General features: G+C 47.4%; 1 protein-coding gene across 3 annotated transcripts in view; it reads left to right on the top strand.

Moving 5' to 3' along the window:
* The first annotated feature begins 2,795 nt into the window (after positions 1-2,795).
* The window catches only part of PRDM11 (PR/SET domain 11), a 42,220-nt gene continuing 20,650 nt past the window's right edge, over positions 2,796-24,365 (top strand). For all 3 annotated transcript variants that reach the window (XM_021533249.3, XM_021533246.3, XM_077784220.1), the window contains exons 1-5: positions 2,796-3,000; positions 20,592-20,710; positions 21,093-21,196; positions 22,076-22,338; positions 23,126-23,193. In XM_021533249.3, coding sequence (XP_021388924.2) covers positions 20,595-20,710; positions 21,093-21,196; positions 22,076-22,338; positions 23,126-23,193 — 551 coding nt within the window. In that variant the 5' untranslated portion in view covers positions 2,796-3,000; positions 20,592-20,594. The remainder of the gene's footprint in view (positions 3,001-20,591; positions 20,711-21,092; positions 21,197-22,075; positions 22,339-23,125; positions 23,194-24,365) is intronic.

Below are 24,365 nucleotides of genomic sequence, written 5' to 3'. Positions count from 1 at the left end.
AACTTTACAGGGAATGGGGGCTGCAGTCAGTTCATCACACATTTTCTCTTCTGCTCCTTCGTTCTTAGGGGGACTACTCCTCATGTTCTTCCCCTGCTCTGGTGTGGGGTCCCTCCCACAGGCTCCAGTTCTTCACAAACTGCTCTTGTGCATGTCTCCTGCAGGGTCTCAAGTCCTGCCAGCATACCTGCTCCAGTGTGGCTTCTTCTCTCCACAGGTCTTGCAAGGAGCCTGTTTCCAGTGTGAGCTTCCCAAAGGGTCACAGCCTGATTTTAGCATCCACTTGCTCTGGTGTGGGGTCCTTCAGAGGGCAAAAGTTGATACCTGCTACACCATGGACCACCATGGGCTGAAAGGACACACCTTGCCTCACCATGGTGTTCTTCACAGGCTGCAGGGAATCTCTGCCCTGGCACCTGGAGCACCTCCTCCCCTCCTTCTTCAACTGACCATGGTGTCTGGAGAGCTGTTTCTCTCATATACTCTCACTCCTCTCTCTGGCTGCAATTGCTGTTGCAGTTTTTCCTTCCCTTTTTAAATGTGTTATCACAGTGGCTGATGGGCTCGGCCTTGACCAGCAGCAAGTCCAGCCTGGATCTAGCTAGAGATGGCTCTGTCAGACATAGGGGAAGTTTCAGGCAGCATCTCACAGAAGACACCCCTGTAGCCTCCTCACTACCCAAACCTTGCTACAAAAACCCAACACACCTGACTATTAAACGTATAAAGGCGACTGGCAGACATTAAAACAAGGCAATTCCCTGTCAATAAATTAGCATGCCTGTGTTTACAGGAAGACATAATAGCTGTTATTTATATTGCATTAACATATTTAATTTTCTTTATGAATAAAAGCTTTATGCCTCCCTTTGAGCGTCCCCTTGCAGCCTTTGATTACAATAGCTACAACTAAACTATTACTCCAAATTAGCCTGGCATTCAGTGTGCATTTGTATTACTCACTTGATTTTTATTGTTTTTTAGTTATTATTTTTCCTCTTGGTTCATTCATCAATCATATTTACAAACCCATTGTTGTACTTACTGCCAGTTGAGTGTTCTCACACATTTCAGCACACAGAGAAACTGCAAACTAGGGCAGCTCTATTAGGATCTCTAATATTTCTGAGGAGTCTGAAGGTGCTGACAGCTTATGGTCTTTCCAAGGCAAGTGCAAGTGCAATTACTGGAAGGGGTAAAATGACACCGCACGCTTTTCCTCTGAGAAGGAATCCTCTCCCCAGAGGTTAGAAATGGGGAACAAAAATCAAACTACATTTGGAGATCTGAGGACTGATACTCATTTGAACTTCCGAATAATCATCTGTGCCACACTGGCTGCTTTTGCAAAGAGAGCTTATTTTGAAGCCGAGTTGATTACCTTCCTTATTGTTCTGCCAGGCAATTTAAATTACGTGACACTTCAAGACCTAACTCTGAAGTTCTGTCATCTCACAACACTCAGTGAGAGCAGTGGAAGCAGTGGAAGGATGGCAGAAGCAGGCCTCTATTTTGCTTGGGTTATATACTTTTTTACTTTTTGTCCTCACTCAGTTTTTCTCTTCTTTACACCAACTTTGTATAGTAAGCACTTCAGAGTGGAGAGTATCAAGAGAGAATTTATTCTTCGGGACTGCAGAAAACGGGAAGTAGTTCCAAGAATCCAATCTGGCATATTGTCACCACAGCCCTGTTTGCATACAAGTCCATTGTGAACTGAAGGAACTGGAAAATTATGGCTATTTATCCATTCTGCTCTTTACCCCCCGTTGTGCCTCTTTTGGCAAAGCAGCTGAAGAGTTTGCATTGTTTCAAATTTAATGCTTGCAGATGGTTTTTATTTAGAACTTGTTTTATTGGTGAGACATGCTTCCTCTGTTTATTAAATTGTGCCTACTTTTTGTCATCCGTCATGTTGCCCGCAATTTCTGCGCAGAGCTCGAGGGTAGGGTTTGTTGTTACTGTTGCTGTTGGGTGGGTTACTTTTTTGCGGGGGTAATCTGAAATATGATCGAGCTCCGAGCGCCGGGGAAACAGCGGGTATTCTCATTCACTTTTTCCCGCGGATGGGCATGAGGCTCCCGACGGGCGGGCGGAGGCGCGGGGTGCTGCCGGGGGAACAGGCGCCCGCCCCGGGGCAACTCCGCCTCTGGCCCCGGCCGCCGGGGGAGCCCCGGGGCAGGGCGGCGGGCGGGGGTCAGGTCCGGCCGCCGCGGCCCGGAGGCGGGCGGCCCCGAGGGCGCGGGCGGGCGGCCGGGTGCCGCTCCGCGGGGCGCCGCGGCGGCTGCCGGGCAGCGGCAGGTGGTGGCCGCGGCAGCGCCCGGGGGCAGCCCGGCGGCTCGGCCGGGACGGGCCCCCTCGGCCGGCGGCTCCCCCCGCGCGGTGCCCGCGGGCCGCCCGGGCGGGTTCTCTCCTCCGGAGCCCCCCCGAGCCCCGGCCGGCCGCGGGCGCTGATCGCCGGCGGCTCCGCGCGGAACTCGCAAGCTCCGGAGCAGGAGGTGGGAACGGCGGGCGGTTTGGGTTTGCTCGGCTTCTTCTGCGTTTGTTTTTTGGTGTTTTTTCTCCCCGTAGCTGTATGCGGCTTTTGGGGTTTGTTTTTTATTATTTTTTCCCCTTCTCTTTTCCCACCGCGGGTATTTGGAAGGAAAGCGGGAATGCTGCGGGGGAGAGCCTCGGCAGGCCGGGCCGGGCCGGGCCGGGCGGGCCGGCGGCGCCTCCCCCCGGTTCGGGGGGTCCCCGGGCTCGGCCCCCGAACGCCCCTCTCTTCCGTTCTCCATGTCATTTCCTGTGCTAATAAGATGGTGGTCACGGCCGGGAGGGAGGGAGCCGCCGCTGCCGCCTCCGCCGAGCCCGGCCCGGCCCCGGGACCCGTCCTCGCCTGGGACTAGCCGGCGGGGCCGGCGGGGTGGGAGGGCGCAGCCAGCCGGGCTCCCCCCGCCCCTCCCGGGCGGAGCGGGCCCCCCGACGCCGAGGCGGGCTCCCCGCGCCCGCAGTGCCGAGGTGAGTCAGCCTCGCTGGTAGCCAAGGTGGCCACGAAAATGGCTGCGGAGCGCGGGGGGGAAGCCCGTCCCAGCCCGGGGGGGAGGTCCGGCCGAAGGGTGCCCGCCGCGGGTGGGGCGGCGGCGAAGACCCGCGGGCACAGGTATCTCCCCCCTTCCCCGCCCGCCCCGCGTTTCCCCGCTCGGGGCGGGCTGCTCGGGGCCCGGCCCGTCCCCGCCGCTCCCGCCGCGCCTCTCCCGCCCGCGCCGCGGCTGCGCCCGCCCGGCCCCCCCGCCCCGCCCGCGGCCGCCGGCGGGGCCGGCGAATGACGCGGCCGGCGGCCAATGGGCGGCGGGGGCGGGCGGGCGCGCGCCACATTGGAACGCGGAGGCGGGGCGGCGCGGGGCGCTCCGGGCGGCGCGGGGCGCTCCGGGCACCCCCGGGACACGGACACCCCCGGGGACACGGACACCCCCCGGGGACACGGACACCTCCGGGACACGGACACCCCCGTGCGGGACACGGACACCCCCCCGGGAAAAGGACACGTCCGTGCGGGACACGGACACCCCCCGGGACACGGACATCCCCGTGCGGGATACAGACACCCCCCGGGGACACGGACACCCTCGGGGACACGGACACCCCCCTGGGACACGGACACCCCCGTGCGGGACAAGGACACCCCCCGGGGACACGGACACCCCCGTGCGGGACACGGACACTCCCCGGGACACGGACACCCCCGTGCGGGACACGGACACCCCTGTGAGGGACACGGACACCCCCCGGGGACACGGACACCCCCGTGCGGGACACGGACATCCCCGGGACACGGACACCCCCGGGGACACGGACACCCCTGTGCGGGACGTGAACACCCCCGTGCGGGACACGGGCACTCTGCCTGCGGCATCGCTCGCACCCCGTGCACAGACCCAGGGCAGAGCTGCCTTGAGCCGTTCAGCCGGGATGCTCTCTTAACTTCCACAGAAAAACTCCAGATGCATCTTCTTGGGCTTTCTTCCCTCTGTGGGTTTGGGTGTTTTTTGTTTTTCTTTTTCACTAACAGAGTTTCTCAAGTTTCTTTGCAAATGCTGCTATATCGCTTCTGTTTCAGACGGAAATGGAAGATGCCTCCAGAGTCCCCTTTTCAGATCCCTAAAAAAACCACAAAAACTGGCCTGTGGGCAAAACTGTTGGCTTACTGTTGCTTCCTCTTTTTCCTGTGATTAATGCCTCTCATAAGTGGGAGGAGAACTGGCAGAACCAGCTTAAAAAAATACCAGCCTAACTATAAGATAGGATTGTTTTCCAGCACTGCAGGTGTGTGCAGTGGTTTGTTGAGCAGCAAAGGAGCCCCAGCCCGAAATATCCAGCAGCCCCTTGGATCCGGTCCTGCCAGCAAGGTTTAACTCCCCGTGAGCCTGGTGGAGCACAAGCTCACTGCCTGGGTTGGGCTTCACATTCCCTAAATTTCTATTTGTCTAATGACCAAGTGAAAGTGGAAAGGGAAATGAGTCTCCTGACTTCCTAATGAATTGTGTACAAACCACTTTTGCTTTTCAAGTGCAAGCTGCAGTCAGAAACAAAAGTATTGGGATGATGGGTATTTGCTTCTTGCAAGGGGTGCCTTTGGACCAAATGTGCTCCTGCTCTAGAAGGAATAGTTTAGCACAGGGCTGAGTGCCATGGAACTCTTGAAATACATGCAGCCTGCAAAGAGTTCAAATGTTGGTGTGGCCAAGGACTGTGTTAGCAAAGGAGGGGTTTGCTGCTGGAACCACTCACCAGGGAGGATTTGAGGTAGCCATGGGAGATGCGGATGCTTGGCTCTTGACTGAATGCTGAATTGACCGATCTCACTGTGGCATGGAGTAGCAGGACCAGGGCAAGTTGTTTTTCTCTCCTGCCCAGGAGTCATGTCAAAGGCTGCTGCTCCTTCCAGCTGCTTGTGGAGCATGAAGGAGTTCCTGAGGCTCCTGACTCAGTGCTGTCTTTGGTGCAGAGCTCTCTAGTTTTGGGATACTGGCCTGTTGTTCCTCTAGCATCTTTGGGGACCATGCGTGAAGCATGGTGCTTTTTGGTGCAGTTTGTGGGGGATTCTCAATATCAGCCTTATTGCTCACTGATGGCAATTACTTGCACTTTTTTAGCAAGTAAAGGGCAGGAGTATTGTGAGGATAGTACCTGATTTTAAATAATGAGGGCAAAAGCAATGACTTCTTTGAAACCTTATATTTTATGAACTGATGCAAGGTCCTTCTTGATGGGATGGGATGGGATGGGATGGGATGGGATGGGATGGGATGGGATGGGATGGGATGGGATGGGATGGGATGGGATGGCATGGGATGGCATGGGATGGCATGGGATGGGATGGGATGGCATGGGATGGCATGGGATGGGATGGGATGGGGGCAGCGGGCAGCTTGTTGCTCGTATTCCTTGCTGGAAAGTGATGGAACTGCTTGAAATTGATAGGAGCAGTGTAAAGGTTGTGAACACTGCATGAGGAGCGTGAAGCAGGAGGGCTCCTTCACTGCAGCAGGCTGGTTTTATGATCAGGAGGATACAGGAATTGTGGGGAGTGGAAGTTGCCACTCTGAGTCAGGAATCAAAGAGTGTATATCAATGAGAATTACAACAAGCCTAGTCAAGAGACGTCTGGTGTTTTTGGAGAGAGGGCCATATACACTTTATTCTACTGTGGGGTTTTTTTTTAATTTTTTTTTTCATAACTTCTTTGTCATGCTGGTTAATTCCCAAGTGGAGTTGTGGGGTTTTAAGTATTTTTTTTCCCCATGTCCATTTATGCAAGATACATATATGCTTCTACCTAACTCTGATCTTAAAGTTGCTGTTAGCAGGGCCTTTCCCTTGGTTCTACTAAACCATTTCCAGAGCTCTTAAAATGCTGCCTAATGTATGTGACATTTTGGGGTAGCATAGTTAAAATCATTACTGCCAATCCAATGGTGTCACATGGATGTGAAAATTTGCACAGAGAAACTAAATGTAGTCTTAAAGACACAATGGTTTGTGTTTGTTTTTTTATTTTTGTTTGATAGCCAAACATATATCATTATGTATGTTAACTTGGGGACCTTCAGAACAAAGAAATAAGCTGCTAAAACTTGATGTGAAGATTGGACCAGTGAGAAGTAGTGACTTTGTTTCCAGTGGAGTGAGTGCACGTGGGAACTTCTGATGCCTCTTTTGCACTGGGAATATGTATACCTGAGACCTGTGATTTTCCTAAGTAAAGCCAAAACAAGCAAGTATCACTTTTATTCTTCAGTTTGTATTGCAGCTTTCTGTCATTTTAAGAAATCTAGAGTCTGCCAGATACACATCAGGGTTTGTTTGATGTATCTTCTTGCATCAGTGCTGCGTTGCCTGATCTGTTCTCTCACCTGAGCACAGACCCTTCAGATCCTGGGGCTGAGAGCTGCTTGAGGCACAGGCATAGCCAGTGAAGGGAGTCAGCATGTGCAATATCCGCTGGCATTGAGCAAGTAGCAGAATTCCTGCTGGACTGCAACTGGGCAGCCCTGCTGTGGGATGCTGGCTTTGCTGCTTCACGTTTCACCCCTTGTCGTGCTGTGGCATTTGTCATTTTAAGTACGACTGTACAGCTCTCCTGCCTGCCTGAGGCTTTCTTGTAGTGGGCGAAGTTTCTTGGACCACAGCTCTTGTGCAGCTGCAGGCAGTTTTAGTGCCTCCTGTTGCACTGATGCCTCTGCATTAGTGGAGTAAAGAAGGCTTTAATTTCTGTTCTCCCTGTGACCTCTTCTCTGCTACCAAAGGTGTTTTTAAATAAAGCCTCTAGAGAAATGTTCCTTCTAAAGCTACATAGTAAAATGTGGCTTTTCAGGAATTCTTTCCAGTTAAACTTGTTTGTGCAAGAGGATTCCAATAGCAAGTCCAACCACCCTAAGAAAAGCAGAGGACAAGGTGAGAGGTTCATGCAGTCCTGTATGGCATCTTTTGAAAGAAGATGAGGGAAAAGGAAAGGGAAGAATTTTGCAGGTGCAAGAGGCCAAAGAGCAATGGAAAACAAAGCAATCCTGTGGCATTTTTGAAAGGTAGTGGCAGCCAAGGTGGATGGACAAGAAACCTGGTGAGGAGGGCAGCACAACTATGCCATGCTGGAGAAGTTTTTCTTTTTAATGTGCACCGTGAGAGACAATACTGATAGAAAAGACTGGGAAAATTGAGAGCCAAAAAGCAGAGATGAAGGAGAAAATTTTGACTTGGCAACTAGAATGACATTTTCCATGTGGTTTTGGTCTGGTCACTGTCTGCTGACGTTCAGCTAGAATTGAAGGTGGTACTTGCACAGGCATTTTTCCAACTTCCATCCCGAGCTCTTCACATAAGTGCAATAACATATGTTTCTGCAAAGACAGTCAAACAATTCAAAATATTGACACTTAAAGCTTTGCTGTTGTGTTTCTTGGTCATGGCTCCATTTGTGGGGGCAGGATAATTGTATCCTTCAGAGCTGTTGCTGAAAGGGCATTTCTCTCTGCAAGGCTGGAAGGCAGTACTCAGGCTCAGAACAGTTCCTCTGCAGTCAGAAAGTAAAAGCATTATAGGTGTAATTTAAGGTTTAAGCTGCAGAAACTGGCAGCCTGCAGCAGTCAATCAGTAATGCGTACTGCAGAGCTATTTCAATGCAGTCCCTCACTCATGGACAGCCATCAGTAAGGGGCCCATCAGGAGGGTCTGTCATAAGCCAAGTTGTCCAATTTGAGCATGTTCTGATAAATGGCTTCCTTTCTCTGCCCCCTTTCTTCTCCCTTCCTCAGGCTTTGGCTTTTCAGTAAGGCTAGTTTTCCTTCGCCTGTAGTGACTTGTCCCAGAGGAGGGGCTGCTGTTCTAAAATCTTGGCATCAAGCCCTACTGGGGCTGCCACTCCCAGCACTTGCCTTGCTGCCTGTGCTGCTGTCAGCTGGGGCTGGCTTCTGCCTGTGGAAACCCAGCTGTGGGTATGGGGGAGATGTATAAGGACAGAGTGATAAAAGTTCATGGGAGGTGATGTGGTGGATTAACTCATGAAGCAGCTCTAGGGTTTCTGTAATTAGCTTCCCTGAGAGCCAGCAGGGCTCCTGCCTTGCACAGTGGGAGCTGCGGCACTGAGCATCCTGTGCTGCTCCCCAAGCCAGGTCATCTCTGTGGGCAGCAGGGCACTGGTCCAGGCTTCTGACTATGGATCAGGGCATCTGGGGAACACACCTCCAATGGTCCTCCACTGACACCCTTTCAGAGTGTTTCAGAATGTTGAAGGCTGCTAATTGGAGCTTATATTGGTCAAGGCCATCAGTCATTTGCAGGCTGATAATCAATATGAAATATTTTCCAGTGCTTTCCTTTTTTAGTACAATGAAGCTTTATTTTGAAAATGTATCATATAAACTGCATCATTATATGCTGGGGGGAGTTAAATGTGGACCTTCAACTGTAGACTCAAAATTAAGTGTTTACAGCATCATCCTTGGAAGATGTCCTAAGTTTGACCCAGTATGTTCTTCTTTACACCTTTCATTTGTATAAATCTTGACTTCCTCATGTCTATGTATATCAAGGTGATTTGCTTTTGTTTGGGTTTTTAAAGTTCTTTTCTTCTGATGCTGCTGGAGTACTTCATGTGGTCTGCTCTTTCTTTGACTTGGTGACTCTTTGCTTGGAGTTGGGAATTGCTAATTCCCAATTAATGCTAAATGCTAAATACACTACAGTTTGCAGAGTCCAGTCCTTTTATAAATTCTGGGGAAATTAATGAGAACACATGGAAACTGACTGAGGGAAACATCCATACTGATGACACAGAAGCATACTTTTATGAGCAATAAAATATATTCTATAGTTGTGGTGTTTCACACCTAGGCTTCCTGATTATCTTTTCCGCAACCGAATTAGTTCAATCAGCTTTTGAAGACTAGAAGCTTTTAGATTACTAATTTTCTTTTCCCTTTGTGATTGTAAAGACAATATTATTATATATGGTATTGTAAGTTGCTTTTTTCTTTGAAAATTCTACCTCAGGTAGGGAAGGGCCAGCTGCTGTGTGGGTGTAGAGGTTTCTGACCCTTAGCACAAAGTCCCACCAGCTAATGCTGCATTGCTGTTGCAAAGGTGGTAGCTCCAGAACAGCAGATCCACTATTGCATCTCCTAGATGGGCTGAGACAGATGCTAATGTGTGCTCTCTAGCTGTAATGGAGTTAACTAGTGAGTTGCTGGGTGTTTTTTTTTAACTAGACCTCATTACTAGTCAGGTGTTGAGATATTGCTTCTGGATTCTTCTAGGATAGTTGGTGAAAGTTCGTAGTCCCTTAGTGACTTGCACATATGACATTATTCTGAAATGCTCCCTCTGCTTTTTGGACTGGAATTGAATGAGTTCTTAGGCTCTTTCTGTGCTTCTGCTAATCAGTGTTTTTAAAATAATCCATAGTGTAATGGACCAGGTATTTCTGTGCAACCCAGCACCTTTATGTGGAAGATGCTCTTAAGGTTGCACATATAGACCAGAAGTGCTTGGCCCCTGCTGGAAATTTTTTTCTAGTTAGCTGTGTTAGGATATGCAGGGTCTGAACACCCCTCTCTCTGTATGGAAGGGAATGTGCAGATCAAATTGTGGTGGTGGTGAATTCAGCACACGGATATCTGGTTTCTTGGCAGATCTGACACTGGGAGTATCTGGACTGCTGCCTGCCCCAAGGAAAAGGGGGTCGGTGTGACCCATGCTCAACCACTACTCATCCAAGCCATGTAACATGAGTCTCTAACCTGTAGACAGATTTACCAGCTCTGAATAATGTCTGTTGTGCTGTGAGATCTTATCTTCCTAATGGCCTGCAAGAGGGTACAAATGAGGAGAAATAAATACTGCTCTTGCTTTTGCTTCCTCTGCATTTTGTGGAACAGTTGATGTGTTCTCATTTTGCCTGCTATGTTTGTTAGTGCTTTTAAAGGACTGAGCTAGTTTGTCAGAATTTTGGGAACAAGTGAAAGTAAGATCTGCTCCTACCTTCTCATTTTCTTCCACATACTCTTTCCCTTTTTGCTGAACAAGTAAAAGAAAGGAGCTGCCTATCATGTCCTGAAGTCCAAGTAGAGTGAAACCACTGTAACAAGCATAGAGGAACTGTCCTGTAACATCCTTCCACAGAAACAGGCACCAAGTAGATAAATGGTTCCAAAGCAGGATTTTATCTTCATTTTACATTTGTACTCATAGGTCCCAAGGGAATGGATATTCTCCTGCACCTGAAACTGCCTGCCTAGAAGTATTGGTGCTCCAGAGGCATTACAATTATACATTTGATTCCAGAAGCTTTTGAGTTGCGTGGTGGGAGTGGGCATTGTTGAATAACCAGGTGCCTTCTGGAAGTCCAGAGGTCTCTTGTAGCAGTGCAAGTTTCTCATTGGCCTTTGGGATAACAAGCTTTGAGTTGTGATCTGTAAGTGACAATCTGCTCAAGAAACTTTCTGTCATGTTACTGTATCAAGAGTGAAATCCTGTTTTGCGATTCCTGACAGAATTTAGCAGCAGTCTTATAAAAAAAATCACTGGCAGACCAGCACTTGGTTATTGTTGTTGAGTGGGTTGTTTGCTTTGTGCAGGAAAAAGGAGCTCTGGCAAAACGCACTGAATTTTTTGAGTTGTTGGGACAATTTTATTTTAGTGCATGGCTTGGTCATGGCTCACAGATGTATGTGCAAGCCTGTCCATCCATTTGGTCTTCTGACACACCTAAACATTCACCAGTGAAAGAAAAAGACAGCATACTTCAGGTAATCTTTCTTTTTTAAAGAAAGGAAAAGCTGGAACTTCTGGAAAAGTGTTGAGTGAAAGGCCGTCTTGTTAGAAGATGGATGTGCATTCAGAGAGGCTAATTTTGACACTAAGGAGATATATGTAGAGCTGATTGCTGGCCAGGTGCCAGTAACTGAAGGGCACTGGAGGCTGAAATGCCAGGTAGTGCTGCCACTTCAGCCCATGACAGTTGGGTTGCATGAATTATCCCTCTGCCTTCTAGCTAATTTTATCCTGTTGGTTTTTCATGAATCATTTCCCATCTCTGTGGGTTAGAAATTCAAGTGGAAGTTTGCTAGCCAGAATAGCCACATCTGCTATTTAGAAACTAATGTCTGGGGTTTGCTTCCTGCCCACCCCCATGCTTTCCCTTCCCTTTCCCTTTTTACCTCCATCATTGTTGAAATACATGAATCACTAGTGTTGCTCATCTATAAAAATTTTTGGGCTGACCATCCTGCACAGGTGCAGGGGTCTTCTGGGTGCATGTGACTTCACTGTGGGCAATGGGATGGCGGGCAGATGCTCAGTTCTATGTGGCAGGGTCCCAGGTGCACAGTGATGCTGGCAGGAACTGACCAAGGCATCTTGAATTTCCTGCATGGGCTTTATAAAACACTAAAGACACTCCAGTGTCTTTTCCCTCTCTCAACACAGCAGAAGAGCAGGAGTGTGACAGTGGCCCAGCCTTATGTGCCTACCAAACACTTCCTCTCTCCAGCCTTTTTGTCTGTCCATGAATGAGAGTAAAAAGTCATTTGGGCAGTAAATTCACATCTCTGCTTCCCTTTGTTGAACTGTGTACCCTTGAGTGCCATTGGGGCTGACAGCTGGGCCAGCAGCAAAGGAAGTATAAGTTCATTATTCAGTAGTTGAGTGCTGCAAGTCAGGATCCAGGGTCCCACATGGGAGTTGTGTAGCGTGGGGTCCTGTTGGTGAGCAGTTTTGCTGGCAGCTATGCTAAGAAAAAAAGTGCATTCCCGTGAAATATAGTGAGCACTAGATGAGTGAGAGAAGGTCTCTAGCTTGTTCACTTTTATTTAGTTTTGGTGGATTGCAGCAAATGCAGGAGACGGAATGAGTGATTGTGTTGGGACAGTTTTGAAAATTGCCAAGTGGATGGCCCAGGAAAATAAAAGCTGGGTAGTGTGACACCAATCCTGGGTAAATATAAAATTATTCATGCCTGAAAATTGGTGGCATGGAAGTGTTTTGTACTTCTTAAAAAGTTATGATTTTGTTCTTGGAGAAGTTTACTGTTGATTTAAAGAGACATCTCTAGATGTGATATACAATTACATATAAAAGGCAGCTAACTCAGTGTGTGAGAACCCAATTAATATCCAGTGCCAGAGAATATCAATAAAATACATGTGGCTTAGGAAGTGAAGGCAGTGATTGATAGAGAACCAGCATCCAATAAATAAGCTGAAGTGGCAGTATAAACAGTAAGGAGGTTGAAGGATACTCTAAGGTAAAGGAGCACACTAATAAATCAACTGTTTGAGAATTGACTTTAAAATGAATGTACAAACTATCTTCTCAACATCAAAAGATCACTGTTCTGGCATTGCCACCTTAGATGAGGGGAGCAAATAATCTAGCTATTTTAAGCTAGAGCTTGATCATTTTACAGAAGAGTCTCTGCAATATGATATGTAGAGGCTGTGTTTTCAAAGAAGTAGACTTGATGACCCTTCTCTTCAGATAAGGGGAAAGGAGAAGCCAGTTCTGCCTGACACTTACTTAGTGATGCAGAAGACATGACTCATCGCTGGCAAACTGTGTAGATGAAGCACGTTTGGTGAATTGTAGCTGTTGATAGGGGCAGGACGGTGTAATGCAGTTTGTTTGGTAAATGAGATTATTGAAACCGAATCATTTTCACGCAGACAAGTGGAGATTTATGAACCTGGAAAGGCATGTCCTGAACGTGATCTGTGAAGGGAGGCTGTGTCCTGAGCAGTCCCATCTGAGAGCATGGGGGTCAGAATGGGCAGGCGGCTCTGAGGAGCTTTCTGTGCCAGGTCCTAGTGGGAAAAGACAGCTGTGGTTTTGGACACAAGCAGGATGGTAATGAATCAGGGTGAGGAGATAGTTTTACATCTGTAAACCTTATATTTACTTCAGAATCAGTCTTACATCAGCATGGCTTTCTAGTGCCAGCATCTTGAAGTAATACGGAGAAAATTGGAAGAGTTACACAAAAGAATGATACAAATTGTTGGAAAGCTAAGAAGATACTGCATGGCTACATATCCAGGGCTCTTCTATGTATGTGGGTTTATTCAGTGCTTATCACTATTGCTATCTGAACGCCTTTCAGTAGTGTCTTAAGGAAGAAGGCTTACAGCTGCCACTTAGTTGTACTCTTATTCTGTCCTTAGGGAGAAAAATGGTAAAATAACATCTAGTTTTAGTACTGGGGCTTTGTGTCTGTTTGTTTTAACTTTATAAATGTAGGTATATATTTATGTTGAAGCCAGAGGCAAAGTGCAACTGGCAGTTCTGACCAAAGATGGTGAGGTTTATTACAGCCATTAACCTGGGAAGCAATTCTTTCCAGTTGCTCAAAGCAGTATCCCAGCATACTGGGTATTTCAGCCTTTCCCATCAGGTTCCAGGACCCTTTGAAAGAACTGTTGCCTGGTGCCCAGAACTAAAAAGAATCACATATAACTTGTCTGTCGTGGGGATTAACAACTGAGATAAACTCATGAAATGTTGCCTTCTCTTCCTCTTGCTTGTCTCAGATAGAGGTTTTGTCTTTTTTGTAGGCTAAAAAGAAAGGAGTAGGACGTAAGGGGTGTCAGTCAGATTTTCCAAATTCGCATTTCTACCCTAAAACTGTAAATCTGTGAGTTCAATGCAGGGAGCAGGAAAAATGAAAAGTTTCCATATATTTTAAAAATGCAAGTCACTTATGTATTCTTTCAGCTGCAGTACCTGCATTGGTTCTGTGGCATGTTTCACTGTTTCAGAGGCTTTTAGGCTGCATGGGAGCTTTGCATTGTCAGCATCCTGCTTGTTTGAGTCCTTACTCAACACTTAACATGGAAAAGTTGCATTGAGTAATACCAGCTTTGCATAGGCTATGCTGATCCATGACAGTGGATGGACCAGCACATGGATCCTTTTCCTACTCTCTCTGAGATCAACAAAGGGCAAATGCTCTGAGGCCACAACACAGAATTTTGTGACAAATCTTGTAAAGTTATCAGTATGTTCCATATTCACTAGAAATAATCATGAAACAAACTTCAGACTGGTTCGGGAGTTATTTCAGAGGTTTTCTGTCTTCTTCCCTCTCTGAAACGTGTCTGTCATTAAGCAGATCATGGAGAGTTTTGATAACGTGTTTTGCCAATGAAGCATGTAAGAGTGACAGTGTGAACTCATCTCCCATCCATTTGAGACTACAGGAGGAGTTCCAGGTTGGCAAACCAAAATTTCCCTCTTCCCAACTAATCTGCACTGAGGATGGCAGTGGGAATTTGGTGCTGTGGTGCCCCATCCTGTCATGTCAGTTGCTGGTCTTGGGCAAGTTAAAACCACTGGAAACTCTCTCCCCTCCCTGCCGTAAAACATGTTTAAATTTCGTTATTTTGAAGCTTACTCTCCAAGCTTCTTTAGAATGATGCAGAAAAACTGGTGGTGTTTCCAGGTATCTTTCTCCGAGTCCTGACTTTCTTCAGTGTTTTCAGAATTTGAAACTCAAACAAAATATTTAATATTTCCAGTGAATTTATGCCTCCTGAGTGTAGCAGGGTAATTGACAATGAATGAAATGACAATGAGTGACTGCTCAAATCCTACATGATGTGTGACCTATAATTTTCACTAATTAAGTGTGAATTTGTGACTGCTTCATTGTGTTGCCAGGTGTGCTGGCTGCAGTCAGCCTTGCTCTGTGGTCATCAAAGAGCCTTGGCCTTGCAGCAGGCTGGAAGGCAGGTCACGGGGACTTGCACTACTGCCACCAACCTTTGCTGTGCCAGGAGACTGCTCCGCTGCATGCCCAGGTGGAGGACAGCCTCACCCACAAAAATGTTGTACTTTTGTGGAGAAAATGCTGTGGCAACTGTCTAGGCAAAACCAATTTTCCCAGTGGAGCATTGGCTTATATCTGTCTGGACAGTGGTCATCCTCAGAGCAAGCTGGTCCTCCCTGTTACTTTGTGATCTTTGATCTTTCTGAGTTTGCGCTGGCTCTAAGCATGAGCTGCATAGCCAGCTGGTACTTCAGAAAGTGATCTGAAGTGGTTGGCATGGCCGAGGACCTTGGTAAGGGCATTCACCTCAGGGAGAACAGCCTGGGTCTTCCACGGCTGTATGGGGGGCAGCTCAGAGCCTTGAATGCTGTGCTTTATTCCCTGTTCTCAGCTTGTCAGTAGCTGACTGTTCTGGATTACTATTTCTGGTAATCGTATGCAACTGTAGAAGTGTATGAACTCATGTCCATCTTTCACCATGGGCCTGCATTTCAAAATGTGGTACAAGATATGTAAGATCTGCCTTAAAAGAAGAGGGGATGACCTCCAGAAGTTCAGCAGTGAGAAGCTGATTGAAGGAGCTGTGTGCTGAGGAGGAGATTGATTCCTATATGGCTGTTTCACATGAAGGAATGTCCCAGTCTGGGAAACCTGCCAGTAAAATGTAAAATTAAAGCTCTGTTTTGGAGGCCGATCCATGCAGATAAGAGCTTGTGACTGTTAACTAATAACTACAAGAGTGGCAGTGATAAAGGCAGCATACTTGAGGACAGGAATTCACAGGTTTGTTCATGCTTAACCCTATTTGGAGGTTTTTTCCTGCATTGGAGATTAATAGCTCAGATGTTCTTGTGTTTTCTACTTCCCTGATTTTGAGCAATCTGGCAGAACCACCGGAGATCTTAATATTTGTCGTGCAGAAACATGACAAGTCCTTGCCTGACAACAGGAGGGGTTGTGTGGTACGGCCTGTGAACCCAGGGATGATCCAGGGATGCCTCTTGGGATTTGTAGCAGTCACGCTGATGTCCTGGGTTTGCCAAAGACCTCTGTGCACAACTGCCTTTGCTGTCCAAAGCACTTGATGTTGTGTGCAGACAGCACCTGGGTCATCACAGCATCCCTCTCACCAAGGATTGGCCTTGCTGACATGCTGCTAGGATGCTGCAGTAGGCTGTGTGCCCACTGAATATTGGGAGGGCTAAACGTTCTTGTTGGCACAGGGACATGCACAGATGAGGCCAAGTACACCCTGGAAATACTCAGCAATAACCAAGGAGCCTGCTTTGCTTATGCTTACATGCTGCTTCTCCACATCATCTGAAATCTTTAGAGGCTCCTCATATTTGGGTGATAGAACAAACACAATTATAAAAACTGCCAAGAAAACCCCCAAAACAATGAAGTGGAGGGAGTGAAAACTGCAGAATGTGAACTAGACTCTTGTAGCTGTAGAAAGCTAAAGGGGGAGGAGAAATGGCAAGAAAGAGGAATTAATGAGCAGTGAAATTACAAAAAATTAAACACCACTTTGAATACATCAGAAGCTAAAAGAGTCCTAAAAACATGGTCATCTGCTGAAGTCTGGAACTGGAGAAGTGTCGTATGTTTTTTTTCCTGGAAGAAAAGATAGAAGGTGTTACCAGTTATAGCAGCAATATAATGCTCTGTGTTGTAGCAGTAGCTGGGGAAATTAGCAAATAGCAGCTACTACAGCTGCTATTTGCAGTACATTTTAAAGTTTGCTATTCTGGCTTACTTGCGTCCAGGGACTTTAAAAGGCCTGGCTGAGCAGTGCTCTCTGAGCCATAAATGCTAATTTAAAAATAATTAAAAAAAAAAAACATGTATAATGAGTTAGATTTGAAAAAAGGTTGTCTGTTACTCATAAGCAAGTAGGCCAATTTCAAGTTTAACTGGGCAAATTAAACTAGGCTACCCACAGTCTGTTGTTCACTTCCAGTAAAATAGTGTAGCAGCTGATATGGATCAGATTGGTAATGAGGTAAGGGGTATTAATTGTAATAATCAGTCTCTACAGGTTTTTTTTAGATCATTCTTTTCTAACATAGTTAGATGATTTATAGCAACACCAGATGATTTTCTGGTGTTGCTATAATTTTACTAAAGGTAAAACTGTTGATAAGTATAACATGTTTAATGCACTGAAATTGTGCAACAAGTCATGAGAATAAATAGGTGGGATGATTCAGTGTGTCACACACACACACACTGTTGGAGTGAGTCCAGAAGAGGAAGGGCCATGAAGATGATCAGAGGGCTGCAAAGACAGCCTGAGAGACTTGGGATTGTTCAGCCTGGAAAACAGAAGGCTCCAGGGAGACATGATTGCTGACCTTCAGTACTTGAAAGGAGCTTTTGAGAAAGCTGAGGACAGACTTTTTGGCTGGGCCTGTGGCAATAGGACAAGGGGGAATAGCTTTAAACTGAAAGAGGGTAGATTTAGATTAGATACTAGAAAAAATTTCTTTACTGTGAGGGTGGTATGGCATTGGAACACAGAATCTGTGGCTGCCCCATCCCTGGAAATGTTCAAGGCCAAATTGGATGGTACTTTGAGCAGCTTGGTCTAGTGGAAGCTGTCTCTGCAGTGGGACTGGAACTAGACAATCTTTAAGGTCCCTTCCAACCCATGCTATTATGTGATTCAGTACATAAAAGGAAACCTGACTAAATAAAGGGTCACAGTGTGGCAACAAAAGGAGCCCCACTGCTGGTAGTGTAGGAGTCTCAGCTGGAAATTTTTTTGGTTTTTAGCTCAGTTCTAATAAAGAGGCAGAAACCAGTCTCTTCTCCCTATTAAGAAGTGATAGGATGAGAGGAAATGCCTTCAGGTTGCACCAGGGTAAGTTTAGATTGGAAATTACAAAAGAGCTATCAGGCATTAAAAAAAAATTGCTCAGAGAAGTAGTTGAGTCCCCAACCCTGGGAGTTATTTAAAAGGCATGTAGCTATGGCACTTGGGGATATGGTTTAGTGGTGGACTTGTCAATGCTAAGTTTATGGTTGGGCTTGATGATTTTAAAGGTAATTTTCAGCATAAATTATTCTATGATTTAATGGTGGACTTGGCAGAGCTAGATTTACATTGGACATGATCTTAAAGGTCATTTGCAACCCAAATGATTCTCTTGATTCTAAGATTGTTGGTGTCTTGGGAAAAAAAGCACAAACTTAATTTGGATTGTGTTTGTGGGCAACATAAAATCTGGGCAAGTTAAAGAGGAGTGTTAGTGGTGAACTTGGGCCAGCTGTGTGCTGGGTGGGACAAGGAGTTGTGTGATGCTCTTAAAGCAGTCACCTACTCTCAGAGCAGGTGGGAGGGCTGGCAGGATGCATAGTGCCCTGGGAGCTGTGGCAGGAGCAAGGGTTCTTAGAGCAGCACAGCGGTTCGCTGGAAACAGAACCCCAGCTGGGCATGGTGACCAGAAAGTGAATGCAGCACTTGGACACAAACACGGCAATCCTGAGCAGGGGCAGGGAGGGCCTTATCTCGGTGCAAGGTGCTGCTCCTGCCAGTGTGCTGCGCAGGAATGTTACTGATAAGTAGGAGGGAGTTCAGAGAGGACCAGGAGAGGGGTGGGCTGCATAATGTGCTATGCAGTAAAACAGAGCTTCATGTGTAAACACAGTGTTTCTTTCTTCTTCCTTTTTCCCCTTTATTTGGAGCTATGCAGTAGTTTAACCAGAGCTGAAGGAAGCACAGTGACCTTCTTTGGTAGGAGGTCAGACTGTGTCATTGCAAGGTTTCTCTCACTCTGTAAGAATCCGTGGGGCAAGAGTGAGAAAGGAAAAGTCATTTTATCTTCAGAAACAAAGGCATGCATCTCTTCCTGATGAATGATTGGTGGATGCGGGTGTTTTAACTCCGGTGTCCTGTCTGCCAGGCTTCCAACACGTGGTTGTTCTGACTTAGAGCACCTGCCCCACAGACAGCATCCACCTTTCCTGTGAAAGTGCAGGCCCCACAGCTAACCAGCACTGGCACACCACTTATATCTTCTTGTCTTTTAACATTTTCCTGCTCCCCAAGCTTTCTCCCTCTTCAGCTGCTTTACTGCAGACTTTGCAGAAAAGGCTTTTTCTTCTCTGAGAAGGCTAGGTAGGCCCTGATTGCAGTACTGGCTGCTGTATGGGTACAGGACTGCAGAGCTTTCCTCTTGCTCCAGAGAGCGCAGACAAGGGACTCAGCCTGCCAAAATAATGAGCCCTCCTTTGGCCTTATTACTGCTTTCCTTCTGAATGGCTGTGGTAATTCTGAATTCTGTCTTGTTTTGGATGTCCTGTACAGGCTTTAAAGTGCATGTGTTTGCATGTGTCTAGTTGTACTTACGCTGAGGCTTTGCTTTCAGACCACTGTATGAGTATTAAGTAACACTCCTTGATAAAGGTTTGATAAATGTCTTTCAGGCTGCACACTGGCATGTGAGAAGTTTGATTGGAAAAACAAATCATTTGTCCCCTGGCATGAAGTAGAGCCAGAGAGGTTGGGAATGGCATTCCTTCTTGCGGAAAATAGGGCAGAAATGCAGACCAGACTTCCATTGTGTTCAGGCCCATACAAGCATGTGTGGAATAAGAAAATTTCTGTCTTCAGGGGTTTGTGAACTTGAATTTAGAAATACCCCGAGCCAAGTTTCCCTGATGGAAGTGGTGTGATGAGCTGTGGAGGCCCCTCTGTCAGCACTGCAAGTATGCAGCATAACAGAGCATGTCATTGGGCATGGAAGGGGCCATCACAGGGGATTTGGGGGTAGCAGCTGTGAAATCTGTCTGATCTGGTGTGGTACCTGAGATCAGACAGTTTGTGTACCTTAGAGGAAGTCTTAAGATAAATGGAAATGAAGAGATGAGCAGCACTCTAATTTATTCATTTTCTCACACTGAGATGCTCTTATGTTTAATCATCCTTCCAAAAATCTAAATTAAATCCATTCCAAATTATTATCACTTGACATATCTATATTTTCTCTTCAGCACCACCCCATGATGGGAGGGGGAGGGAAGTGTTATTGTTTTGGAGCTTGCTGTCCTTAAACATCATTAAATGATTGATGATTCTGTGCAGTGCCTCCTGGCTCTTGTGTTGAGCAGAGGGAGAGGCATTTTCAGTATGGCAGCCTTGTGTGCCAGAAGGGTGGTGGCGGCTCAGTTCTGGCTGCTGAAAAAGAACATCACAAATATGATTTGTATAATTTTGGTGGAGTCCCAAAGGGTGCTGTAGGCACTTGTCTGTTCCTCAGAGGTGTCTAGAGCACATAGAAAGCTCTACCTGTAGGGGTGTGGTACACTGTATTCTGTTCCTATATGGAGACCGGCGTATGTAAGGTTTGTAGGCAGATCCTGGTTCAGTGCCCCAATTTGCATTCCTCTTTCTTGTCCTTCTGCCCCCGAAGACTTGCTCTGAGGTAGTGGTGCTCCGTGTTCCCATAGCATAGCACACCCATTACTCTTAAATTCCATGTGCAATTGGAAATCCTGTGTGTGTTTTTAATGGGCTCTGTGAAGCATACTTCAGATTCTCCATACCTCAAGTCGTTCTGTGGTGTCTCACGCTCTTCACCTGACCTGCAGCTGAACTGCTCTTCCCTCCCCAGTGCAGGAAGAGGTTTCCAGGTGCACCTGTGGGTGCTCTGGTGTGTGATGGCAACTCTTGATGCCTGATCTGCTGACTGCATCCTGGCCTGGGGAAGAAAGCTGTGGTTCCTGGGGGAGCAAAGTTGTCATTTCTCAGCTACTCATATCTCTACTCCCTTCCTTCATTCTTTTTCAGAACATGAGTGAGAACTTGAGGGACTGTTTGATCCAGACCCAAGCTTCCTTAGGGGAGATGGTGACGATAAAAACAGAGGCCTGCTCTCCACACCGGGACCAGGAGTATGGACAGCCTTGGTATGTTGCTGGGCTTTGGTCTGATGTACTCCAACCCCTTCTCTCCACCTACCTCCCAGCTTAAAGGTGGTGTTGAGGAATATACTTGATCTATTTGAAGTTATTAAAGCTCTTCCTTGTGAGGTCTGCCTTGGGATGTTTGATAGGAGTGGTTGCCTACTCCTGTGCACCTATTCTAGCTGAAGCCATTTTCTCTTGTGGGCTTTAGCCTTACGGATCTGATACACCAGATTTTGGCAGGTTGGGTGGCAAGTTTAGTTAATTCTCTGCTACAGTTTTGGGACTGAAGGAGTTGGTTAGGCCCCATTGCTTCAGCTTCTCTCTGTGTGCAGTCCCAGCATCTTGCTAGGTTAACACCATCCTTCTGTTGTTTCCTTCTCAGCTCTGGAAGGCCTGACCCACAGTCCATGGAGATGGAACCCAAGAAACTGAAAGGGAAACGGGATGTAATCATGACCAAGAGCTTTCAGCAAGTGGATTTCTGGTGTAAGTGTCTTGTGAGTGAGGGAAAAGCACCACTGCTGCTTGTGTAGACTTTGCCCATCAGTTAGGGTCAGGAAGAAGGGGGGAAAAAAATCCATTCTCACCTGAAAACACTAGCATGGTTGGTAGGTAAATTGTTGCACAAAAGCAGTTCGGCCATGAAGGGGATAGGCAGAAGTAGGGAGGTAGGAGAAAAGCAAGCTGGATATATGAAATTGTACATTGGAAAACCCTCAGAGTGTGGAAAACCCAACTACTTGAATTCAGAAACTACAAAGGGAGCATTGAGCAGATGACAACTATTTCTCTCATAATCTGGAAAGAAAACTGGTGCCATTTATGTTGGCATATCTACAAATTACCAACTGGTAGACCTGCCTCTGTCTGGACAAAGGACAGGTGCCTGGGATGCTGTCTCTCTCCCAAGCATAGAATGAAGGCTATATGATGAGGATATTTGTTTTCAGGGATGCTGAAAACATCCCTCTGATGTGTGGGGAATCAAACCTTTTGGTTGGAGGACTTACTGCTAACCAGGAATGTGCAGGGAGCCCTCAGCCTCTGTCTCTGCAGGCAGTAATGGAGCCTTTCCATGTGTGTTCAGCCATCGGTGGCAAATGCATGCAGGGCACCAGAGCTCAGGCAGGTGCAGGTGTTGGTAGGGGAGGTGTGGGTTGGGGCAGAGCCTGTGTTGAGAGGCATGGCAGAACAAGGGAGCAGCCAGTGAAGCATCTGTGTGTGTGTAGGCTGCAGTCTAGGGGGGAGCTCAGCTGGGCCAGGGAGAGGACAGGGAGCTCTCCTGAGTGCTGTGCATCCAGTGTGCTGCAGGAGCCTGTGCATCATGTCTGCCCTACCTAACTCCTGTTTCCTTCACATCTGCAGTCTGTGAGTCCTGCCAGGAGTACTTTGTGGATGAGTGTCCAAACCATGGCCCCCCAGTGTTTGTGTCTGACACCCCAGTGCCTGTCGGCATTCCGGACCGGGCAGCGCTGACCATCCCGCCTGGAATGGAGGTGGTTAAAGAGCCCAGTGGGGAGAACGACGTGCGCTGTATGAACGAGGTGATCCCCAAAGGTCACATCTTTGGGCCGTATGAGGGGCAGATCTCTAGCCAGGACAGGTCTGCAGGATTCTTCTCGTGGCTGGTGAGTGACAAGTTTCCCCAACTAAGTGACACCTCAGCCATGCAGTTCAGAGCTGGGGGAGTCATGGGCTTGTGGAGCCTAACCTTAGTCATCTTCCCCCTTCTCTGAAGGTCTTCTGCTGGCCACATGGGCACTACATCAGCATCAACCTGCTGTAAATATTAGCAGCTTAAGATAGATGATCTAGAGATTGCAGGGTTCTCTCATGGGCCTCTAGCACTCTTTCCCAGCCTGCCTGACCAGAGGAGGTGGCCAGGAAGCCAGAAAAAAAATCCAGGCCATCAGGAACTGATCTACATGCAGATTCCAGCACTAAAACTTTTTCCCCCTCATACTAAACGACTTGGTTAGCATATGAGATAGAGATTACTGGATCAACACATGTTAATTATGAAAATTACAATGTGGGACTTGAGTTATTATTGGGAAAAAATGGAGAGCTGCTGATATGAAATGCTCCTCACACTTTTCTGTCTGTAAAATAAATGTGTCTCAGCCCTGTCCCAAAAGGGAAGTTAATATTTTTTATCCCAGGATTGTCAATGATTTTGTCAGCTGCATCCATAGTTACAGATATTTGTACTTAGAAAAATTACTCTCAGTCAGTTCTGAGTAGCCTCTACACACTCCAGGTCAGCACCCTGTAGTACCAGGAGAGCTGAGATTCACAGCTTAGAGTTTCACACCATGACTCAAGGCTAGAACTGAAGCAGTGATTTGAGATTCATAGACCTTCTCCTGCCTGGATCAGCTGGTTGATGTGCTGCATCCATTCTCTGTTCCACAGATCGTTGATAAGAACAACCGCTACAAGTCCATTGATGGGACAGATGAAACCAAAGCAAACTGGATGAGGTGAGTCCAGTTCTCTTCTGCTTTCCCTTTTGGACTGTCTTCCAGAGAGAGGCCATCAAATACTCCTTACTGTTTTGTGTGTTGCAAAACCAAACCAAAATGTTACCACCATTTTGCAAATGGTATGCTTGTACTCTTTCAGTATTCATTGTAATGAGTATCTTTGATGTCAGATTCAAAGAAAGGGTCTAAAATAAGACAAGGATGTGTATAGGGAAGATTGCTGTTTTCTGGAATGAGAATAAATGTTAAAGATGATCCTGTTGATCCACTCTTACAAGCACTGACATGTCTCACTCCATTTTTTTTTACTCATTCTTTTATGTTATGTTCAAGTATTTGCAAAATGCTTTGCATTACCCCCGAGATAAATTTGATTGTTTGGGTTTTATTTTTTTGTCCCTACTGATATTTGGGAGACACTAAAAGAGGTGCTTTTTTTTTTTGCTTTCTTTCTGGGCTGCATTTGAAGCAGCTGTCCGTGCTGGCTGTTGGTTGGCAGTGTCAGCTGTCCTGGTCGAGGGAAAGGGCGAGCAGGGAGAGGAGAAGGGCGAGCTGGGCGAGGAGAAGGGCAAGCAGGGTGAGGAGAAGGGTGAGAAGGGCGAGCAGGGCGAGGAGAAGGGCGAGCAGGGCGAGGAGAAGGGCGAGCAGGGCAAGGAGAAGGGCGAGCAGGGAGAGGAGAAGGGCGAGCAGGGAGAGGAGAAGGGCGAGCTGGGCGAGGAGAAGGGTGAGCAGGGTGAGGAGAAGGGTGAGCAGGGTGAGGAGAAGGGTGAGCAGGGAGAGAAGGGCGAGCTGGGGAACTGAAGGCAGAGCTGCTGCGGGTGCTTGCTCTCCCTCTGCTGGTCCCGCTCCTCGGCAGAGCAGCTTCGGCGCGGCTGGCCCTGCTGGGGCAGCTGCAGCAGGAGGGACCATGTGTGACCACGCAGCAGAGTTTCAGGTGTTGGCATAGATGTGCGAAACGTCCATCACCAAGGCCTCGCATGAGTGGCGAGTCACCAGAACGGGACATTGCTGCACGGTGAGGCCTGTCAGACCAGTGCTGCTTCTGTGGGGAGCTTTGGAAGTGGTTATTATCAAGAAGGCATCTCCTACAAGAGTAAGGCAGCAGTGGGATTAGCTGGTTTGTTGGCATGGATATCTAGGATTTTCAGTTATCCCTCGTTATGGGAATA

The sequence above is a fragment of the Lonchura striata genome, chromosome 6 (assembly GCF_046129695.1).
Source record: "Lonchura striata isolate bLonStr1 chromosome 6, bLonStr1.mat, whole genome shotgun sequence".
In the NCBI taxonomy this organism is placed as follows: Eukaryota; Metazoa; Chordata; class Aves; order Passeriformes; family Estrildidae; genus Lonchura; species Lonchura striata.
The sequence above is the reverse complement of the archived record's forward strand: the minus strand, read 5'-3'. Positions and strand labels throughout refer to the sequence as shown.